General features: G+C 37.1%; 2 protein-coding genes across 6 annotated transcripts; one reads left to right on the plus strand and one right to left on the minus strand.

Annotated features, from left to right (window-relative positions):
- Positions 1–862: 862 nt before the first annotated feature.
- Positions 863–4,559, minus strand: LOC148063745 (acyl-CoA-binding domain-containing protein 5-B-like). 2 transcript variants are annotated; one of them, XM_087811931.1, is made up of 13 exons: positions 4,377–4,559; positions 3,726–3,849; positions 3,509–3,581; positions 3,237–3,381; positions 3,134–3,172; positions 2,863–3,039; positions 2,594–2,803; positions 2,431–2,525; positions 1,846–1,933; positions 1,616–1,776; positions 1,273–1,317; positions 1,096–1,211; positions 863–1,025 (listed from the first exon to the last, which is right to left on the minus strand). In XM_087811931.1, exons 1-13 carry the CDS (start codon positions 4,459–4,461, stop codon positions 1,013–1,015), a joined length of 1,371 nt encoding a protein of 456 aa, XP_087668057.1. In that variant the 5' UTR covers positions 4,462–4,559; the 3' UTR covers positions 863–1,012. The 2 variants fall into 2 exon arrangements, with proteins under 2 accessions (XP_087668057.1, XP_087668058.1); XM_087811932.1 differs by lacking the exon at positions 863–1,025 and having other exon boundaries at positions 1,092–1,211.
- Positions 4,560–4,966: 407 nt separating this feature from the next.
- On the plus strand, positions 4,967–19,193 carry LOC148063746 (abl interactor 1-like). Of its 4 annotated transcripts, XM_087811926.1 has the most exons (11): positions 4,967–5,183; positions 7,812–7,979; positions 11,298–11,474; positions 12,842–12,856; positions 13,034–13,137; positions 13,270–13,410; positions 14,382–14,482; positions 14,547–14,762; positions 15,633–15,722; positions 17,356–17,541; positions 17,604–19,193. In XM_087811926.1, the coding sequence occupies exons 1-11, from the start codon at positions 5,067–5,069 to the stop codon at positions 17,777–17,779; spliced, it is 1,491 nt and encodes a 496-aa protein (XP_087668052.1). In that variant the 5' UTR covers positions 4,967–5,066; the 3' UTR covers positions 17,780–19,193. The 4 variants fall into 4 exon arrangements, with proteins under 4 accessions (XP_087668052.1, XP_087668055.1, XP_087668053.1 ...); XM_087811929.1 differs by lacking the exon at positions 15,633–15,722; XM_087811927.1 differs by lacking the exon at positions 12,842–12,856 and having other exon boundaries at positions 13,019–13,137.
- Positions 19,194–21,037: the final 1,844 nt, after the last annotated feature.

Here is a 21,037-nt window from a genome sequence, read left to right on the forward strand (position 1 = left end):
TGGTTGGCGAGTCACAGAATTCCTGTGACAGCCGCGTGAATGTCAATTTCTCCCCTTTGTAGGTAAAAGTAAACCATGACTGACTTTTCTCGTCTACAGGAATGCTCCAAAAAGCATTGCTTAGATCGACTACTGAAAACCATTTTGATTTTGGATTCAAACTATTCAACAGTGTGTGTGGGTTTGGTACATTCGGTGCTCTTGCTCCTTGTTGGAAGGAGTTGTTTTACCTGAGCTGACACAACTGCAGTAGCAAAACCACACTTCTTTATTCAATATAAGTGTTTATTACCTGTGGTTCTAGTCGCAAGAAAAATTTGTCATACTCTAAATCAGGGCCTGGATCATTTTTATGTCTTATGTCAGGCAATAATGTCTTTAAACCATAGTTTAATATCAGGCGGATCATGTGAACGCAAATAAATGTTGCCTAAATGTTGAAAATGTTGTTTTCTGAAGCCTCAAAAAAAGTTGAAAATTCCATGTATTTTGACTACAGAAAGTTGAGAAAAGGGTGGAAAGTCAACATCTCCAAAATCTATCTACATTTACGGAAAAGTCACCATTGTTTATTATCAATTTAAAAAAAATAATTAGTATTGAATAATTTAACTGGTGACTTGGGTTGCCCTAACCTATAAAACATTGTCTTGTTTCAATCTTTAATAACAAATAAAAAATAAATAAAATGTAAGATTATTTTATTCTTCATTGAACAGCTTTCACATTGGTATTCAGCATATACATTTCAGGTAGAGACATGTTTACAATTTCTTTTTATCTTCTAAAATAAAAGTATATGACAAGCAAAGTATATTCAGGCGCCACACGGAATAAAATACATTCTATACCAAGTAATTATACATATCAGTTAAATATTAAAACCAGGGCTGCATAAAATGATGTCATGTTTTCTTCCTTTTTGAAATCAAACAATACACTGCTACATTATTATGATTCACGATTTCTTCAAAACCTAGTGCGAGCTCGAATCAGGATCGGTTCTCCTTCATCAGGTGATTTTTCTATGGAAACGAAAAGATCCAATTGATTCACATTCATCTGATCAATGTCCCGGATCAGAGTCGTGTTTACCTTCTCTTATGCTGTATGAAGAACTGGACGAGCCAGTAGGAAACGAAAGGCCAGAGTGAAGTCAACGCAACCGTGAACGTGGAGTGTTCGAACGGCCACCAGGAGGGTCTCAAGAGCTGCTCAAAATACATTTGTTTCATTATGTCTCGTTGCATTTGACAGGTAGAAACTCCTCACCATTCGTGCCACTGACGCGTCTCTCTGCGTGGACGATGATCTCGACTGAAACAAGAAATTAAATATTAACATGTTTACAAATTTTGATTTCAATCAACAGAAGAAATCCAGATATTTGTTTTATTAATGATCGTAAAAAGTAGTGTCAATCTTATCAAATCTGACGCATTTTTTTTCTCTATTTTTAGGTTGTTATTATACATTAAAAATTAAATATATCAGTAGAAATCCATCAGAAAGACTTGTATAAATGTACCAAAACTATTAACCATTAACATTTTTTTTGTGCATGTTATATAAAGTTTTAAATGACACTTAATTTGACTCCTGGTCTGCTCTTCACCTGAGTCAGAACCTCGAGCGTTTGAAGTCTCTGCAGAACCTTGTTCATGTCTTGTTGCAGCGTCACCAGAGCCAGAGCTATTCGCTGGTTCATGTTCCCTCCGGGAGACTCACTCAGGTACGTCCTCGACGACCCGTGCGGCGCATCATTTTCGTCACTTTCTGAAGGGAAGTTAATGTAAAAAAAAGCCTGGAGAGAAATGCTGATGTCATCAACTTTATTATAGTCACCTTTCATCGTCAGGCTGCTTTCAAACCGACGGTCGTTCAGTCGCACTGTGTTGGTTCTTGTTCCAGGTGAGGGAGTTTTTGACAGTTCCTAGTTTAAAGAGAAAAGAAAAATGTTATTTTAACTCCTGATTTTCAAGATTGTTAAAAGGCAACATATGATTTAAGTGTGTCTTAAATAGATGTATCATCAGTATGTTTGTACAAAAGTCACTCTTTTCATTGAGATATTTACATTAGAAATTTGACTTAAGCCACGCCCACTTATTTGCCCACACCCTCTCTGCTCTGATTGGTCAAGCTTTATGGTTTTGTCACCATGCTTCATCATCCTTGGAGTCTCCACCTCCAAGCAACTCATTGTATAAACAAAGTGAGTGTAATTACAGCTGGCTGGAGGAGGAGTGAGGACATAATTCATGCTTATTGGCTCCCGTAACCTCTCGTTCGCCCAGATTCCAGACGGAAGAGAACTTTATAAAGTGATCATGGTCGTGAAGAGGGACTCGTTTGAACATTTTGAAACCTGTGAGTAAGGTCCGGGTAACCTGGGTTTTCACATGAGTTGACCTTTAAAAGTGATCGTACCTCCTCCACGGCAAGATTCTCCATCGAGTCACAAAACTCCTCATTATCAGAGTCTAATAATTTCCCTTTCTTCTTAGTAAGTTCTTCTTTGTGTTCTGAAAGACAACATGGTTTTTGACAATTTAACCAGAAATAAAGGTGTATGGTTTAAACAGATTCTTACTGGTCAAGGGTCCGTTCAAGGGTCCGTTCAGTTCGTCCAGCTCACGGTGCTCGACACAACACACCAGCTCCTCGTCCTCCAGCTCACTGTTCAAAGAGCTGTGGGTCCCGTTTGTGTAGGAGGACATACTTTGCTCTACGCTGCCCGTGGATCCGATGGTATCACACCTCCACCTCTGAACCGTCAAATGTCTCGGATCCCAGCTGCAGTCTTGATAAATAACACGTTTAAGAGATGCCAAGAAAACAGCAGCCGTCGGTGACAATTACCCTCTTTTTTTTCTTCTTCGTCACTTTTTCCTTCGTAAGAGTGACATTTTTCCTCACTTTCGCTTCTTTCTTCTTGCTTGAACCCATTTTTACGTTCCTTCTCTTGATCTTCATCAACCTCCAGGCCGTTGACATGGTCTGGCATGTTTTGTATTTCATCCCACAGATCACCGTAGCCTTGAACAATAATTGAAACATTTAGAATCCAACTATATTTTTTATATTTCCCGGCTGTGGAATTGTATTGATGCTACGCTATGATAGGACATGCCTTCCATTGTTGTTTGCTTGATTGAACGCAGCAGATCGTCTATAAAATAAAAATAAAAATGATTAGAAGGTGAGGCACAACATGTGATAATCAGAATAAATACCCCTTTGGGAGGCAAACGGTCGTGTGAATGAACTCTTTTCATGCGGCTTCTCAACTCCATCGTCACCTTCTACCTCTGAGTAGAAGTCCCCGAGCTTCTGCACCAGGTCAGAGACTTCATCTGAGACTGGAATGGTCTCTAATATCTAATGAAGAACGTTGAAAAAACAGGGGGAAAGTCATGCATCTAACATGGAAACACATTGTGAAAATTATGTAGCTATAATTTTTTATCTTCTTCGGGCAATTCTAAGATTAAAGATGATAAATTACCAGCTGAATGTCTTCAACATATTTCTTCATGGCCTCTTCTTTAGTCATATTTCCTAGTGCGTACCATGCGTCCCTGGAAAAAAAATGCATCAAATTCCCAGCTTAAACATTTAGAAGAGATATATAATTATATAGGGAGTCCCAAAAATCGGACATAATTTTTTTGTAAGACGATCATTCGGAAAGAAATATAAGAGTCGTTTTCTCTTGGACGTACCATTTAGCTTTTCCACTCGAATCCCAGAAACCCATTGGTCGTGGAATGTTACAGGGTCCAGACGTGGCCTGTTTGTAGTAGCTATAGAACATCATCATCATGTCGTCTGAGGGTTCAAATGGACCTGAAGATAGAAAAACATGTCTCGTTATCGATGTGGAGTTATAGAGACATATATGATCTATTGGGTTTTTTATACCCCAATAAATCTGGTGTTCCTTTAGACAGTCAGTAACTATATGACAATTTAACAATAAATTAGGTTTTTTACTCCCCATATACTAGTGTTTATTGTCCTTTGCTAATGTTTATTGTAGTAATTATATTTTATTTTAATATTTATTTGTAATGATTCATTTTATTCTCATTATTATGTTATTTATAATCGTTTTTTTGTATTATTCATAAATGTTTTTGTTATTATTGTTGTAATATGTGTACTTTTCTCATGAACTACTGCAACAACTTAAATTTTCCTCGATGTAGGAAGAATAAATCATCAAAAACATAAAAATAACAATGCCTGCATATTTAAAGACATGTTTGACAGTGTTATAAAAGTGAAATAACCACAGGACTGAAACAATAGCACAAACATCGCGTTGATTTATACATCAGATGTAATAATAAAAACAAAATGACATGACTTACCTTCTTCAGGTAAACTCCAAACCACCTTGACTGCGGCGTCAAACTGAGCCTCCAGATTTACTGGACCCTCCTCACGAGACATCATCGATGATGACACTTGAGTCTATCCTGAACGAAATAAATCATCAAACGTGCTGTTCTTATCTCTGCACGTATCATCCATGGTTGTAATTACCTCTTCGATTAGCTATTATTTGTGTCTGAAGAATGCCATTGACAACGGCGATCGAGGATAAACTACTAGTTAACTCATATATGGGAAATGTAGTTCAATTGAGAAACCAGGTAGATTTGATCTTAGTGATTGCGAAACGTACCGGTCATCATTTCCCAGCAACCCTTGCGCTGAGGGGGGTTTAAACCGAGGTGGATTGTGGGGTGTGTAGTAGGGGGAAAACATTAAAATCTCTTTAAAATAAATACAAAATAAATAAATTGTGCTTAAAGTGTTTGTATTGATGTTAATATGTATAAATTAATAGTTAATAAATTAAAAAATATTTATTTATGAATCGCCTGGTCGGCGCTGCGTCTCTCCGCCAATCAGAAGCCCTCGCCATTGTGACGAATCGTCGAGAGCTGCTGGTGAACCGGAGGCCGGGCGGGGGAGCCTCTTCCTCGGCCGCACACACAGCATCACCGCCCCGCTCCACTGAGGACAGACCGGAGAGACATGCAAAGGGATGTAAGATGGCAGAGCTACAAATGCTATTAGAGGAGGAAATCCCTGCCGGCAAAAGGGCTCTCGTGGAGAGCTACCAGAACCTATCGAAGGTCGCCGAATACTGTGAGAACAATTATGTTCAGGTAAGACCATGACTCAGGGGTTTTATTTTACACTATTTCTGCGGTTTTCGAGTGAGAATAAAGGGGAACCACAGGGACAGGAAATGCTAACGAATGGCTACCTCCGAGTGGCCTTTTTCTCACCAAATACACGTTTCGGTTACGCTTTTTTTGTGGTGAGTTTTTCTATGTGTATTTTTTCGAAAAGCTCTCGAGTCGTTTCACCAAAACCGCGTTTATATTCACGGGCTTTTACTCGAATGTGTTCGCGCTGCTGGAGGTTTTTTTTTTTTTTTTGAAGAGGGTGTGTCGGTGTTATGACCGAGTGGGTTTTTGTGTCACTGACCGCGTTCTCTGTGTCATACATTGAGTATTACACAGGATAGTGTGGCGTTTGTGGCACGTTCTTGGTGAGAAGTGGTGTCACGTTCAAGTCACGACGGTTTGAATACAAACAAGCAGAGCTTAGTGAGGTTGTTAGTCTTTTTTTTCCCGTGTGTTTGTATTACTCATCCATCCATCATGAGGTCAATGTAGAAACCTGTAGTTTTATTTTGTGTTAATGGGGTCAAAATAATACTATATAACTTTATAAAGGTTTCTGATGGCTTTATAACAGTTATATTACTAGTTCAACTCTACATATATGGGTATTTGTTTTATATTTTACGTAGTGCATTTAGCATTTGATATACTTTTACCTTTAGATTGTAAAAAATATATTGAATATGTAATCTTTTAATTTTTAATATCAGCATTAAAATTGCTTTTTATTATTATTATTTTTAATCTACAAAATAGTGTTTTAAAATCAAAACTTATTTTAGAATGTCCTTTTATTTGTTTTTAATGAATTGTGATTCTTTTGGCTTGTTTGCCCCCGTATAACACAGTATATAATGTGGCCCCCGAGGATATTAGTTGTTATAACAGTAGAACTGTAGAAATGTTTCTGCTGGCTATCTAATAATTATATAACTAGTCCAACCCTACATATAACTTGTTATAGATATTTGTTTATAGGCCGTTTTCTGGTGTTTTCCTCCATTTAACTGTCTTTGTTATGGGTATTTGTTTTGTATTTTTCGTAGAGCTTTATGCTTATGGCATAATAACACTTTTTTTATTTTTTTATTTGTTGTACTTTATTTAAAATTAAAACTATATTAAATATGTTATGTTTTTCCAGAATAATTGCATTAAAAAATGAAATGATATACAATCAAATTAAGACTAAAGCTTATTCTATAATGGTTGTTTTTAATTTCATCTTAAGTTGACTGGTTTACCGATTATATTCAATTCTTTATCCCTATCTTCTTTATCATCTTTATCTTTATGTCATCATCATGAGATTAAAGATCATGTCATAACCACCACTTTTATTTTATTTTTGTTCTATTATTCATTATTAGTCTAGTCTTTTCTTCCATCTTCTTTTGGCTTGATGGCCCCGTACAACAGTCACAGTATGTAATGTGGCCCCTGAGGAAATTTTAATGGCCACTACAAATATAGAGCATATGTTATAACAGCCACTTGCGACCCATTGACTGCATTTATGTTGACCTCATAAGGTCAAACATCATGTAGAAATATTCATAAAAAAAGTTATTATAGAATAATAACAATTATATTATTCATTAGTCTCTCATTATGACAACAGGGTTTCTGCGTATTTTTTCTTCATTTTTGCGAGTATTGATTTCCCCTAAGAAGTGTTTCTGAGGGAAGAAAATAATGTATTTTTGGAACAAACTTAAATTGACTATGAAGGGTATGATATATATGTTTTGCATTAACATGGTTGAATAAAATTAAACCAACAAAATAATGATATAAGAAAAGCAAATAATTGTTTCTAATGTAACCGTTGGAGGGACTCCATCGTAATCCATGATAGTAACGGTATCATTACAATCTAGATAAACATAATTAATGTTTAAATGTTGTCCACATGCTTTATGTCCAAAGATGAAGTTATTTTATTTTCCAATGTATTTGGTTGGATGCTCTAGTGATTAGAAGAAGGGAATAATTATTTAGCAAGAGTCAGAAATCCCATCAAATCTCTTATTGTAAAACCAGTGTGTTTATTAATGGAGTTTTTATATGCACGGAAATATTCAATGATATCTTAAATAATTCAGTCAAAACTCTGTGTGGTAATTAATGAGGACAAATATCATTGTTTGCAAGTGATTTGTTGTTTGTGTAACGCATTTCTGTTAGTCCTTGTTATTTTGTCCTTGTTTTGTTTTCATTTCTAGCTATAAATATGTTCTCTGGTACTTTGCTATTTAAAGACACCCTGAAACAGATGGTTAAAGCAGCGGGTGAATATTCTATGAAATGCTTTGGCATTCCTTCCTCACTGGGCTTTGGTCCCGCGGTGCACCTGTCCTTTGCATATGTTTTTTGTTTAAATTCACTTTGTGTATGTCACATAAATTGATTCCAGAATAATGTTAACTCTGCCAGTGAAGGTACTTGACTCATAAAATATATATGTTTTTAAATAGAAAAAGGAATCTAGGACAAGGATTTTTTTTGCTTCAGGAAACTCCCTATTTGTACTTACTTGTTTATTCCACTGACTTTGTGGTTGATGTTCTTTTTTAAATGCGTTAACTTCCTTCCTGTCTGCAGGCTCAAGACAAGAGGAAGGCCCTGGAGGAGACCAAGGCCTACACCACTCAGTCTCTGGCCAGTGTTGCTTACCAGATCAATGCCTTAGCCAACAATGTGCTGCAGCTGCTGGACATCCAGGCGTCGCAACTGCGACGCATGGAGTCCTCCATCAACCACATATCCCAGGTAGGGAAATGAAAAAAATAGACCCAACCTACAAATAATATTTAGAATTACATTCATTCATTGATAAAAAATCCAATTTACTTTCATATTTTCCTTCACTTTCATTCTGGTGCTTGAATTAAATTTGAAAAAACAAAATAAATGTGGCTTATGAAAAGTAAAGTTTTCATGGTTGCATATTTTGTTTGTTCGTTTGTTCATGTATAAGACATCTTTTCAGTTGTGATAAATGCAAAGTATAGTTCTCTATACAAATATACTAATATTAACGTGGAAAATGAGGTAATTATATTCCAGAATTATGTCTAATGATTGTCTAGAGTTTGTTTTTTGTAATTTAGCTAGCTAGTGAAAACTGACAAGGTGGTAGGAAGTATTATGTCGACATTATTTCAAAAGGAATGTCGTCTTGGGCAGAGCTAACCTTAACTTCAAAGGGAAATCTCAAAAGAAAACCTGTCAATCACCTTCAAAGGTGTTTCACACTGGATTTTCTTTGTGGTTTTGAAACATCCATTCACACTTCATTGCAATTCATAGGCTTGATGTAAGTTGTAATGTCGAAATGGCTGCTGCTTGTCTTTATATAAAGCAGACAGGTTTGTTCTTGTTTAAATCAGCCAGTTTTATTTTAAGAATCTCCTGGACAGCAAATATGACAGGACTGTTTCCTCTTTTAAAACTAGTTTAAAATTTTGCTCAGCAAGAATGAAAGTATTTTTAGTTGGACATGTTTATTTTTAGTTATATATATTGTTCTTCTTAAAACCTGTATGTAAACTCTTGAGGCAACACCTTACAATTTCTCAGGTTATCTTCGTTGAAGATAAGAGTTAATGTCCAAACACTTTATCTCAAAAGGAGCAGGTGTTGCGTTTCCTCCAAACAAACAGATGGTAGATGTTCCGCTTATTGCGAAACAGAATTAGATTCAGAGAAGACAGGATGAGAAAGCGGTGATCACAATGACTCAGAGTCTGTCAGCTGAAATAATTATGCACTATATAGAAAAAGTAACAGTCAGTTTGTCTATTATGTCAATTTATTCTGTGTTAAGACATCTAAGGACTCACAAAGTGTTTTAATGTTCACCCTCCACAGCATATGTGTCAAACTTTTGCCTGCAAAGTCATTTTATGTGGCCCGGTAGAGCTTGGAAGTGAATTTGCTGAAAGCGAATTGATGTTTTTTGCTTTTAAGGGAAACACAAAGTGTGTCTTATGGTCAAAAAGTAAAATATTTGTGACTTATTTTCAATTTTCTTATTTAATTAAAAGCTGATATATCCTCCAATAATAGAAACGAAGACAGAAAACACATTTTATACACAGTTTCACACAATTTATTAAGTGAAAATATTGTTCTCTTTTCTCATCGGATACGACATTCCTTTTGTAATGCATTTTGGAGAAATTTATGTCTTTACCTTTAAAAAATTTGGATGCAAAATATGGAATCTGGTGATGAATGCTTTTGTTTTTTCTAAATTACCAAAAAAATATTGTGTAATCTGTCCACATGTGCTGATATAAAACATAGTGGGTTGTGTGTAGGCCAAGAGAAATCTGTCAAAATCTCCCTCATGGATAACTACGAGGAGACACGAGGTCAAAGCAAGGACAAGCTCCCATAATGCTTATAACAGCAAATGAAAACATGAAACCCACCCACAGACCTGTACGAAAGTTGATATTTATATGCATGAAAATTGTCGGCCACTGGGAATAAATAGCACTATTTGCTTTCTTGAGTATATTATCTCTGGGGCAAACTGGCCGAACAACCCTGAGAAATGATTCTCGCACATTTCCCCGACACACTGTTTCCACCCACACACTTCAGACGTCAAATCACCTCAACCAACACCAACCTCATCCCAAACAACCCGACTGCATCACCAGCTTCGGCTGCCGTCCTCCGTCTCTCCATCCTTCATGTTTCATCTATCATTCATAAACTGGTCCATGCAAGGCTTCCGCAGCGAGAAAGCTCTGATGGATGGAGATGATGATCGAAGGAGAGATGCTGTGTTTTCGCGGTGTCCTGGTGTCGATGTAGATCTTCCAGAAAGTGCCTTGGGATGTAGGCCAATGGATCAGTGGGTCAGCAATGAACGGTGGAAGTGCGAGAGCTCACAGATTCAGAGAGAGAGAAATAATAACTTGGGACGGACACGGCTGTAAAATATTTATGAATCCACTCTGGCCTTTTAATACATTTCAAGTGGGATTCATTTATTCAAGGTAATTGAAAGGTGGAAGCGTCTTCCTCTTGGGACAAATCTGCATAAAATAACTTGCTTGATAACCTAATAAAACTCACATATTTAAAATGCAGATATATATTTGACAAGTTTAGTTTTTAATCATGAATATCCCGGATTTTAATTACAAAAATGTTCCAGCTTAAGATATTTTGTACACTAAAACCACAGTAGCACATTTGCCTACATTTTTTTATGTATCAAGTCGCTGAAACACCCGGGGTTGAACATAAGTCTCACAATTGCCTTAAGGTTCTAAAACTATGGACCTAAATATTATTTATAATATCTTAAATATTATATTTCGTTGATGGAAATTTGACCTTTAATCTCCCAGTGGGGTTTGGTGCCTCGCCTTTCACCAGAAAAGAAGAAAAATTATACATATAGAACTGGAATTTTGGGTTTATGATGGGTCAGTTCTCCAAAATCCAAATCTTCTCTAACCGTTTTGGAGTCTATTAAACTGGGTAGTCAATTTCAATCACAAAAGGGGCCAAAATCTTTCATCAGTCCAAGTCGCATGTCAAACAAAATGTATATTCATCTACTAGGGCGTAGTCGTCCAATTTCCTTATTGTCTTTAATTTTTTTGAGGCTCAGTTTATTTTAATAATCTCTGTTTGAAAAAATTTTGTTCAGGCTTTTCCTTGATTTTCTGGAACGCCTGTTGTGTTATCAGTTTTATCTTGATCTTATATGCTTTATTTAATATTGTTTTGATTGTTTAAGCACTTTGTGACCCTGGTCTGGAAAAGCGATATACAAATAAAAATTACTTACTTACTTACTTATTCTTGATATGGATTATCTGTCCTTTGTCGTATTTTAAACACTGACATCTCACCACATCAAAATGACCATTAATAGATGTTGAATTTGAGCCATTGATGCACATAAAATGACTTGGCAGGCTGCGTTTGCCCCCCCAGGCATGAGTTTTGACACAATAAGACAGAAGATTTGAAACAAATTCACCAAAACGTATCTTTTATAATACAACAATTGCACTGTAAGCTTAAAAACATTTAAAAATGGCCCATTCTCTTCCGCAGACTGTGGACATTCATAAGGAAAAAGTGGCCCGTCGAGAGATCGGCATCCTGACCACAAACAAAAACACCTCCCGCACCCATAAGATCATCGCCCCGGGCAACATGGAGCGGCCGGTGCGCTACATTCGAAAGCCCATCGACTACACACTGTTGGACGACGTGGGACACGGAGTCAAGGTAAGCGTCGCTTCGATACCTTTTAGATACGACGATGTAAGAACACTGTGTCACACACACACACACACACACACAGACACACACTGGCTGCTGATGAATAGTTTTAAATTTTGAATCAGTGCTGAATTGTGGGAATTTTGCTCCATTTTCTTTCGTGGCTCCCCATGTTCCGTCCTCCCTTCCCAGCGCCTTCCGATTCCTCCTCCATTGGAGACAGACAGAGCTGCGTCTATTAGCTGTCATAAATCCTCACAGTATGTTTGACTCAGCCTCTTCATCCCGCCTCATGTGTGCGTCTGTCAAGATTGTGCGGCTCTGCTGGTTTCTTCCAACATCCGCTGATTCAGATTCCGTCTCCACTGCTTCCTCCTCTGAGCGCCGCCTCACTGAGAAGCGTTTGGCTAAAGCCAAAATGGAAATGAAGCTTAATTTATGCTGCCAGCAAAAAGTAATTTTGGATGCTACTCTATTGCAAAAGAAGATATATATTCACACAATTATTAATAATTTAAAATAATATTTGAGGTCAACAATGATTGGACCTCAGAAGTCTTTTTACCTTTTTATTTTTTACTTTTAGAGCCTTTGTTTTACTTTTTAATGAAGCGCACTAGAGCGTGGAATTCTCATTTAAATTTCAATCGCACACAAAGAAAAAGAGTTTGTCTCTTTTGTTAGAGGGAACTCCTTTTTTAAATCTGGGTTCAATTCAAGTACGTTACATTTGCGTAAAGACTGCACTGTCCCCTCAAGCGTTTTCAACGTCTTCCTTTACCCAGAGTTCACAGTGGAGTTCTTGAGGGGTCAGACATGGAAACACACATTCAAAGCACTTACGGATGACTGTGCTCACTTCCCCACAAGAATAGACCTTTACTGGCATTACTGGAGCCGTTACCAGGCAACTTTGTTTCAGCAATGTTGCAACGGTTCTTCCGTTATTCAGGACCTGTCAGTTTCATTCTGCACTTCCTTCAACGCTCTTCTTGCCCCTTATTCCGACTGTGACAGTCAATGGGGAAAACAAAGACCCGACTATGATGTTCAGCAATATACATTTTGAATGACGCAACTTTACACAAAACTTTTGCTTAAATGGGAAAAAAAGATCAGTAATTCTCAATATTTTTTATCTGAATGTGTCTTATTATCCCATTTAAACTGTATAACAATGAATGGCGACATTTTTTTAAGCTTTTATAATCATTGTGTATCTGTGCTTTGTTGTTATAGTTGCGTGAAAACATGTCTGTGTTGAACAACTCATCACTTACGATCACTAAAAATGCAACATGTCAAACCTTGTCTATTAAACCCATTAACCAATGAGCTTCTCCTTCTGTCTTCTCTTTCCTGTTTGCACTCAGTGGCTTAAAGCCAAGGTAAGACATCGCTTTTATTCGTCATTTGTGTCTCACTCTTAACAATGTTTGTCTAATTCATAAGAATAATTGGCCTTTTGTATTGTTACAAATCCTTAAGTTAAGACGATAAATGTGCCTTAAAATAGATTTTTTTTATAATCTAGCAGAGAAGTTTGAAAGTATTTTTTTGCACAGCAAAATGGAAACAATGCAGCAGGACGAGGAGGGACACTATCGAGGACAACTCCACCTACACAAAAACCTCCAAGCCCTCCGATGGCTGGTCGTGGGACCCTCGGGTAAGCGTGGTGTTCTTTTTTGAAGCTTATATTCCTAAAACATATACAGGAAATGAGTTTAAAAAAAACTGAATTGATGTTGTATTTTGGCTACATGTTCTATAAAATCTGGCCGTCCACCTTCATGTGCAGGCGCAACACTTCCTACAAAACCCTGGAGCCGGTCAAGCCCCCCGTGGTGCCTAATGACTACATGACGAGTCCAGCAAGACTTGGAAACCAACAGAGTCCAGCACGTACAGCCTCACTGAACCAGAGGCCCCGGACCCACAGGTACCTTTTGTGTCTGTGACGTGTGAAGTCCTATTTCTGCAACTACTCATGCAACTCAAAATTAATCTTATATAATTATATATTAATCCTTTATATATTGATAACCTTTTTTTTTAAATTACTCTGTGCTAATGGGATTAACGGGTGCTAGAAGGATCAATTAGATATAGTAACTTAATGTTTTGTCTTTGTAAATATAGTTTTGGCAGATAAAAGTTTTATTTTTCTAGATGTTTTTTTTTTTTTAAACTACAATTATTTAAGTGAAGGCCTGAAAAGAAATGTGTTTGTGGTATCCCTTGTGTTGTCTCTGTGTCAAGGTGAACGACATCCCAGGCTTCCATAAATACATAGGCAGTAGTGGAGACACAAATATTGCCAAAATTTCCTGCCATTTGTTTTTAACAAATTGGGTGTCATTTGTGGAGAGAATGTTGATAATGGGTCAATTTAGTATTTGTTAATTTTTTAAGTATTCTGTCAATTACATAATTAATAGAATTTATTCTTCTGCACATAAAGGTCTAATCCATAGTATTTCAAAAGGCATTTCTGGCTCCCCCTAGTGTCAGAATAAAGTAACTTCTTTTTACTGTTGCCAATTTTCCATGTTTCTTTACAGCCTAGATAAAGGCTCTTGTGTGGCCTTTGAATAATAGCATTTTAAATTGGCATTGGAATAAATATATTGGATACATTTAAGACTGTAAATATATTTATTGGATGTGTCTCCTGGCTGCTCATTTTTCTATGTCAGTTTTAAGTTTTGATTTTCCATCATGTTTCATTATTTTCTTTCAATTAACATTTTTATTTTCATCGTCAATTTAAGTAGGCATTATTCTAAGCCTAGGCTCTTGTCTTCTACTGTCAAACTGTAACGTTTTCTTGCTTTAATGCAACAAATATTTAAATAGAAGTTGTGAGATTGGGAAGAAAAAAAGCTGAAATAAATCCGCCATGTGTTGCAGTGGCAGCAGCGGAGGCAGTGGTGGCAGAGAGAACAGCGGTGGCAGCGGAGTCGGCATCCCATTAGCCGTTCCAACTCCATCCCCTCCCAGTATGGGACAAGGTGAGGCTCCGTCGCAGCATTAGAAATATCTTCTAGACTTTTAAAAATGTATTTTTCCTTCCAGTGGCGACCTCTTCAGCCTCAGTGCCGCAAGGGCCCGGTCTGGGCCCGATCCCAATGTCGCAGTTTGGCACAATCTCCCGTCAAATCTCTCGCCACAACTCCTCGACGACCTCCTCGGCCTCGATGGTGTCCGCGACCGGAACCTACCGGCGCGCCCCCTCCGTGTCCTCCCAGCAGCCGCACCTGAACGGAGGCCCCGCCTACTCACAGAATTCAGGTATTTCAGCTGGAAGTCGGTGATTTAGGGAGTCTTGTGGAGTATCATCGATATCAAAAATGATCACAGTAGAGCGTCATGGTCAAGCATGCCTTTCTGTCGGATTCATTTGCACAGTTAGTTCATTATCTCGCGTTAGATCAATGTTAAAAGTGCTTTTATGGCGAAATTTCACTACTATGCTCTGTCTACACGTTTAATGGTTTGTTCTGTTTGTCTTCTCTTTGAATTTAATTTATCCGACACAGTTTAATGTTCCATCTCATACTCGGCTTCCACAGAAAATACACGTATTAACCTAGAATCAGCTTCAGTTTCATGAAACATTGAGTTTTTAATCATGACTGATGTTAAAAAAAATCATAATAAGATTTATTTTAATCTTGATTTGACTGATGTTAAAAAAAAAAATCATAATACAATTTTAAGACATCTTGATATAACTGAAAAAAACATCATAATAGGATTTTTTTTTTTACTTAGTGAAATTAATCCACTTCTATTTAAACACGTCTCTCTCTCAGAGGATGTTTAAATTAATTGACTTCTTATCCGAGCGTAAAATGATGCAGATTAATCTCCACAGGGAAGTGAAACTGGGACGTTCTGAGAAGATGGTTCAGACGTACAAAGATAAAACAGATCAAACACGTGTATCCGTCCAAAGCAGTAACGAGACTTGGACAGTTTTCTATAATTATTTCGAAGACACACCGTCAGATAAAAACCTTTATATTCCCGCTCGACTCGGACCCGCCAGTGCGATCTGGTCCAGCTTGCTCATGAGCCGTGCAGTTTCTCTCTCTGCTTCCCTGTGTCGTGGCTCTGCTTCTACATCACGTCTCTCTGTCGCTCCACGTGCCGCTCTAGTGTCTGTGGCGCCTCCGCCTCCTCCTCCGATGGTCCAGCTGACGCCTCAGATCCCTCTCACCGGCTTCGTGGCCAGGATGCAGGAGAGCAGTAAGTGGCTTCACACACACTCGCTCACTCACACACACACACCACGTCGCCTCCTGCTGCTGCACATTCGCATTCCTACGCCGGAGCAGCTCATCGCAATATCTGCCCGGAAGGTCCCTCGACTGACTGTCTGTCTGTTGCCACGGCGATGGCTCACGTAAATCCCTCCCATGCTCTGAGAGTGAATGTGACCCGATGCTGCGTCTGGAGAAATATTCAACAGGTTCTTTTGAGTCACGACTCACACCTGCAGACACGGTTCATTGGAGTTGACGTTTAGTAAAACAAATATGACATTATAAAAGAACGAACTGAGATTTTGTATTTGAAATAGGTTAGGTTAGGTTAGGTTAGGTAGAACTTTATTGATCCCTCAGGAGGTCTCCTTCGTAAATTGTTTTTTTCCAAGAGCCACAGCAAATACAGCAATTTTTCATAAAAAATAAATCTAAATAAAATAAGAACAAAGAAATAAAGAGAAAGAACAAGATGATACAATCTAAGTCTAAAGATGAAGATAAAGAATGTAGATCAAAGAAAAATAACAAAGACAAAGGATACAAAGACTAACATAGAACAGAACATTCAAATACTTTCACTCCACTCCTGCCCGCGAACTCACAATTGTACAATTTAATAGCCCGAGGAATGAATGAGTCCTTGAGTCTATTAGTGTTGCACCTGGGAAGGAGCATTCATGCACTCTTCTAAATAAATAAATAAGTAAATAAATGTACTCTTGTCAACAAATTTATATTCTTACTTTTACGAAAAGTAATAAACTTTAGCTTCTTAATCTCTTAAATAATAAAACATGTATTTCAACTTAATGAGAACTTCTTAAAACATGGTACAAATGAGGTTATTACCTTAATTGTTTCTATATAAACCTCTTAAATTGGTGCTTTTTGAAGGTTTTATCTCACTTTTGTTTTAGAAAAAACTGTCAGGAATTGTGTTTATGATTTTCAAATCTACCAAAGTTGCCATGAATTAATTTCAAAATATGTTAAATGAAAGTTTTTTCTTCTTTAACAATAATTTTACAATCACTATAATGTTAATATTTTCAATTAAAATCCGCTCTTACATTTGCACATTTATACAGAAACTTATTCGTTGAACCTAATTTGAAAGATTTACAAACTATTTAAAAAAAAATAGAAAAAAAAATACAAACTATGATAAACAATGAAAAAAACTGAGAAAAATGTACAAACTGTAAAAAGAAATCCAAGAAATGTTGGAAAATGTATGTATTATTATCTATTATAATATTTGCGAACCAGGAAAACCTTCATTAAATCTTAAACATAATAAAATACAAAGCTACTAGGTTTGTATAGTTTCAAAATGTTCTAATTTTGTTTAAGGTAAAAACAGGTAAGGTAAAACTTTATTGATCCCTCAGTTTAAAGTTTGTTTTAGAGTTTCTAAATTCATTTCAGAGTTTTGTGAATACATTTTTTTTCCCAATTTGTTTCACAGTTTTTAGTTGGTTTTGTGAGTTTGTAAATAAGCTCTTAACGTTCAACGATCGGTCACGTTTGTTTTCTACCTCGTAACAAACGATGCTCAACACTTTTCTTTCTTCAGACACAAAACTCATGCAGTTGTGTTTCTCTCGCCTCAGTCACAGACAGTCCAGCTCCGCCACCGCCTCCCCCGCCTGAAGACTTGAGTGTGTTTGAGGAGCCGTCTCCCCCGCCTCCCCCGCCCCCCGTGGACTACGAGGAGGAGGACGCAGCCGTGGTCCACTACAGTGACCCGTACGCCGATGGAGACCCTCAGTGGGCCCCCAAGGCTTATCTAGAAAAAGGTAAAAACGTCGTAATTTCCCCCGGTTTTCATAAGTTTCTGATTCCCCGGTGTGATCTCCAGTCGTGGCCATCTACGACTACTCCAAGGACAAGGAGGACGAGCTGTCCTTCATGGAGGGCGCCATCATCTACATCATCAAGAAGAACGACGACGGGTGGTACGAAGGCGTCTGCAACGGCGTCACCGGACTCTTCCCGGGGAACTACGTGGAGTCCATCATGCACTACGCCGACTGAGGCGAAACCGACGGGGGGATGTACAGAAAGTATGCAGTTCACACGGCTCCATTCCAGACGTGGCGCTCGCACAACTATTTTTGTCTTTGAATAGAAATGTGTCGCACAACAAAAAAAAAAAAGAGGAGGAGGTAGAAGCTGCGGGAAGGTTTCAACACGTGGCGGAATTCCGGAAGCTTCTGCCGCCTCCGGAGACATCTTTAAAAGAAACAGTAAGTGCATTAGGACACGACTGAATGTCCGATGTCGTCACTGTCCAAATCACAAGATGTTCAAAGAAAAGGGGGGGAATCTCTGTGTGTGTGTATTACGATGCTACATGTCAGTGAGGGAGGGGGGGGGGGGGGTGTAATAAAGTGATTGTAAATCTTTGAATTGTACATAGAGTGTACCGTGAGAATATGACAGTCAAGTACTTCTGTGTGTTTGTACCTGTGAGGTTCCATCAGTCGCAGGTGTCGCCAAAATCAGATTTTCTTTTGGGTTTTTTTTTTTTCATTTAATCCCAACCCCCAAGATAATCTTGAAGTGCAGGCTAATGACGACCCATGATGCACTGGAACTAGTCGGCACACGAGGTGGCGCTTTAAAAAAAAAAAAAACTTTGATCATGTGACCATGTCCTGCCACTGTAGCAACGAAGGACTAACCTTTTGTCGTGTGTTTTTCACTGTGTTTTCAAATCGCCGCCGCACTGAGTCGTTGTCGTCGCGACCGTCCGCAAGTTTCTTCTCTCTCTCTGTGGTTCCTGGTCCGGTGCTTTTTTTCTTCTTCTTCTTTCCCTGCTGGTGCTCAACGACCATCATCATCGACAACCTGGACAACCTCAAAACAAACAGACCCGCGAGAGTGACCCGATTGTAAAGTCATTTTTGTCTTTGAAGTTTCGCCCGGCGACGCCGGATTCTTCCCCGACGTGATTGTTGGAGTCTTTAAGCAGTTGGACTGGATGTCTTATCTTTTTCTTTTTTTAAATCGTCTTCCTCGAACCGGAGGATCAATCAGTGTTTATCACATTTCAGCGAATGATTTGCAGCTACATCCCCCATCATTGATTGTACTCGTCGATCGCGGCTATTTTCGTGACTTTTCTACCGTATTTCTATCTCTTCATTTTCTTTACATCTTTCGTGTCCGAAGCCGTTTGTAAAAGGGTTTTTATTTATACGTCGCTGTGACGACCACTGTTTGTGCAGAACTTTGTAAACATTTCAGGGGCATCCGCAGTCAAGACGTCTTTTCTCTGATTGTGTGTTTTTTCTTATGGTGGAACAAAAAAAGAAGAAGAAAAAAAAAAAAGACGTGATCTGTAACTTAAGTGTGAAAAGATGTTTGTCCGATCCTCTCAGTTTGTACATATGATGTGATTGAAATCTATGTACAGTCCTTTTGTAATAAACTGCTCTTGAAGAAACTCTTTTGGTGTTTCCGCAATTCTTAAAGTGACCGGCAGAGGGCGGTGTTCTGTCATTATTGAAGCCACTTACAACACAAATATTAAAAGAAGGAGGGTTTACACTAAAATACACTGTATCTTGAGACAAATATTATTATTATTTTAACCAGTTTTCTTCCATCTATACATTTGTTATTCTCTTCCCTCCATTGGTTTCTTGGCCTCCTGAACAATTCTTTCCAGATCTGACCTCAGATGAATCCCTTCCATCTTCTTTCTTTTCTTATTTGCATATTCACCCACATTCCCTCCTAACACATTTTTTTTTTCTCTCCACGAAACAGAAGGATGTTTCTGCTTAACTCGACTCAAGATCCTGAAGTCTGTGTCAAACCAGCACATGTTTTATATTCTTACTGCTAATAACTGTCAAACTCCACAACCTCTACTCTTGTGTGACCTTCACCTGTCATCCACCCATCACTGCTGCTCCTTCACCCTTTCACTTTCACCAGTCTTTAAAAACGTGCTTTCAGATGCCGTACACAGCTCGTAGAGTCCACTACATTCTTCCTCTGGTCCTGATCATCACCTCCAGTCCTCGGGTTGAAAAGTTACAACGACCGCTTGGCAGAGAAAGAAAGGACTCGCAGCAGATGCTGCAGCTCAGGACAGTTTGACCTTCAGATCATCTGGAATGTTTGCTTCTCTCAGGACTCGCAGGTCGGTTGATTAAAAAAAAAAAACACAAAAAAATGTTCTTTACCATATAATTGCATTTAAATGTCGAATAATTAATTAAAAAATATGTATTTAATTTAAAAACATACAGAGGTTGATTGGGAACTTGGGCAAATTGTCTGTGTGGCTTAAAAACAAACTGGTGTCCTGTCCAGGGTGTCCCCCGCCTCTCGCCCATTGAATCTGGGATAAGCATCAGACCTCCATGACCCTCGTAAGGGATTAAGCGGTAAAGAAAACGAATGAATACATTTAAAAAAGAGACTTTACCATAAAATGGCAAAAAAAAAGTATGAATAAAAAATGGAAAAAAATTAAAATTAATTAATTAAATCACGTTGAGTAAAAATAAATAAAATAAAACAAGAGAATTAAGAATAAAATGGCATATAATAAATGAATAACAAATAATTTATTAGTGAAATCACATTGAATAAAAATAATAAAATAAAACAAGAGAATTTAGCGTAAAATGGCATATAATAAATAAATAAAAAATAATTTATTAAATTACATTAAGTAAATAAAATAAAACAAGATACTTAACTATAAATAATGAATAAAAAAAAATCATTCAATATCATTGAATACAAATAAATAAAATAAGATACTTTACCATAAAATGGCATATAAATAATGAATATAAAAAATATAATTAATTAATTAAATCACATTAAATTAAAATATAAAACAAAATACTTTACTTTAAAATGGCATATAAATAATGAATAAAAAATGTTTTAATCAAATTGCATACCATCAAAATAAACAAAATAAAATGTATACTTTGCTATAAAATGGCATATAAATAATGAATAAAAAAAATACAAATTAATTAATTAAATTACATTCAATAAAAAAAATAAAAATAAAACAAGTGACTTTACCCTGAAATGGAATATAAATAGTGAATTATAAAATGAAATAGAATAAAAAAAATTATAAATTTAATTAGATTCAATAAAAAAACAAAAAAAACAACAAGATATATTACTATAAAATGGCATATAAATAATGAATAAAAAGAAATAGAAATTAATTAATTCAATTACATTAAATAAATATAAAACTTTACCATCAAATGTAATAAAAATAATAAACATATGACATTAATAAAATAT

Source organism: Callionymus lyra, chromosome 16 (genome assembly GCF_982586985.1).
Source record: "Callionymus lyra chromosome 16, fCalLyr1.hap1.1, whole genome shotgun sequence".
Lineage (NCBI taxonomy): Eukaryota > Metazoa > Chordata > Actinopteri > Syngnathiformes > Callionymidae > Callionymus > Callionymus lyra.

Excerpts from the sequence above, each read along its gene's own strand:
- LOC148063745 (XM_087811931.1), bottom strand. The coding sequence starts at position 4,461 with ATGATGTCTCGTGAGGAGGGTCCAGTAAATCTGGAGGCTCAGTTTGAC. Across the intron at positions 3,382-3,508 it reads ATGTTGAAGACATTCAGCTG|ATATTAGAGACCATTCCAGT; the intron begins GTAATTTATCAT and ends GTTCTTCATTAG. Across the intron at positions 3,173-3,236 it reads ACCGTTTGCCTCCCAAAGGG|ACGATCTGCTGCGTTCAATC; the intron begins GTATTTATTCTG and ends TTTATTTTATAG.
- LOC148063746 (XM_087811926.1), top strand. The coding sequence starts at position 5,067 with ATGGCAGAGCTACAAATGCTATTAGAGGAGGAAATCCCTGCCGGCAAA. Across the intron at positions 7,980-11,297 it reads CCATCAACCACATATCCCAG|ACTGTGGACATTCATAAGGA; the intron begins GTAGGGAAATGA and ends TCTCTTCCGCAG. Across the intron at positions 14,483-14,546 it reads CCCTCCCAGTATGGGACAAG|TGGCGACCTCTTCAGCCTCA; the intron begins GTGAGGCTCCGT and ends TTTTCCTTCCAG.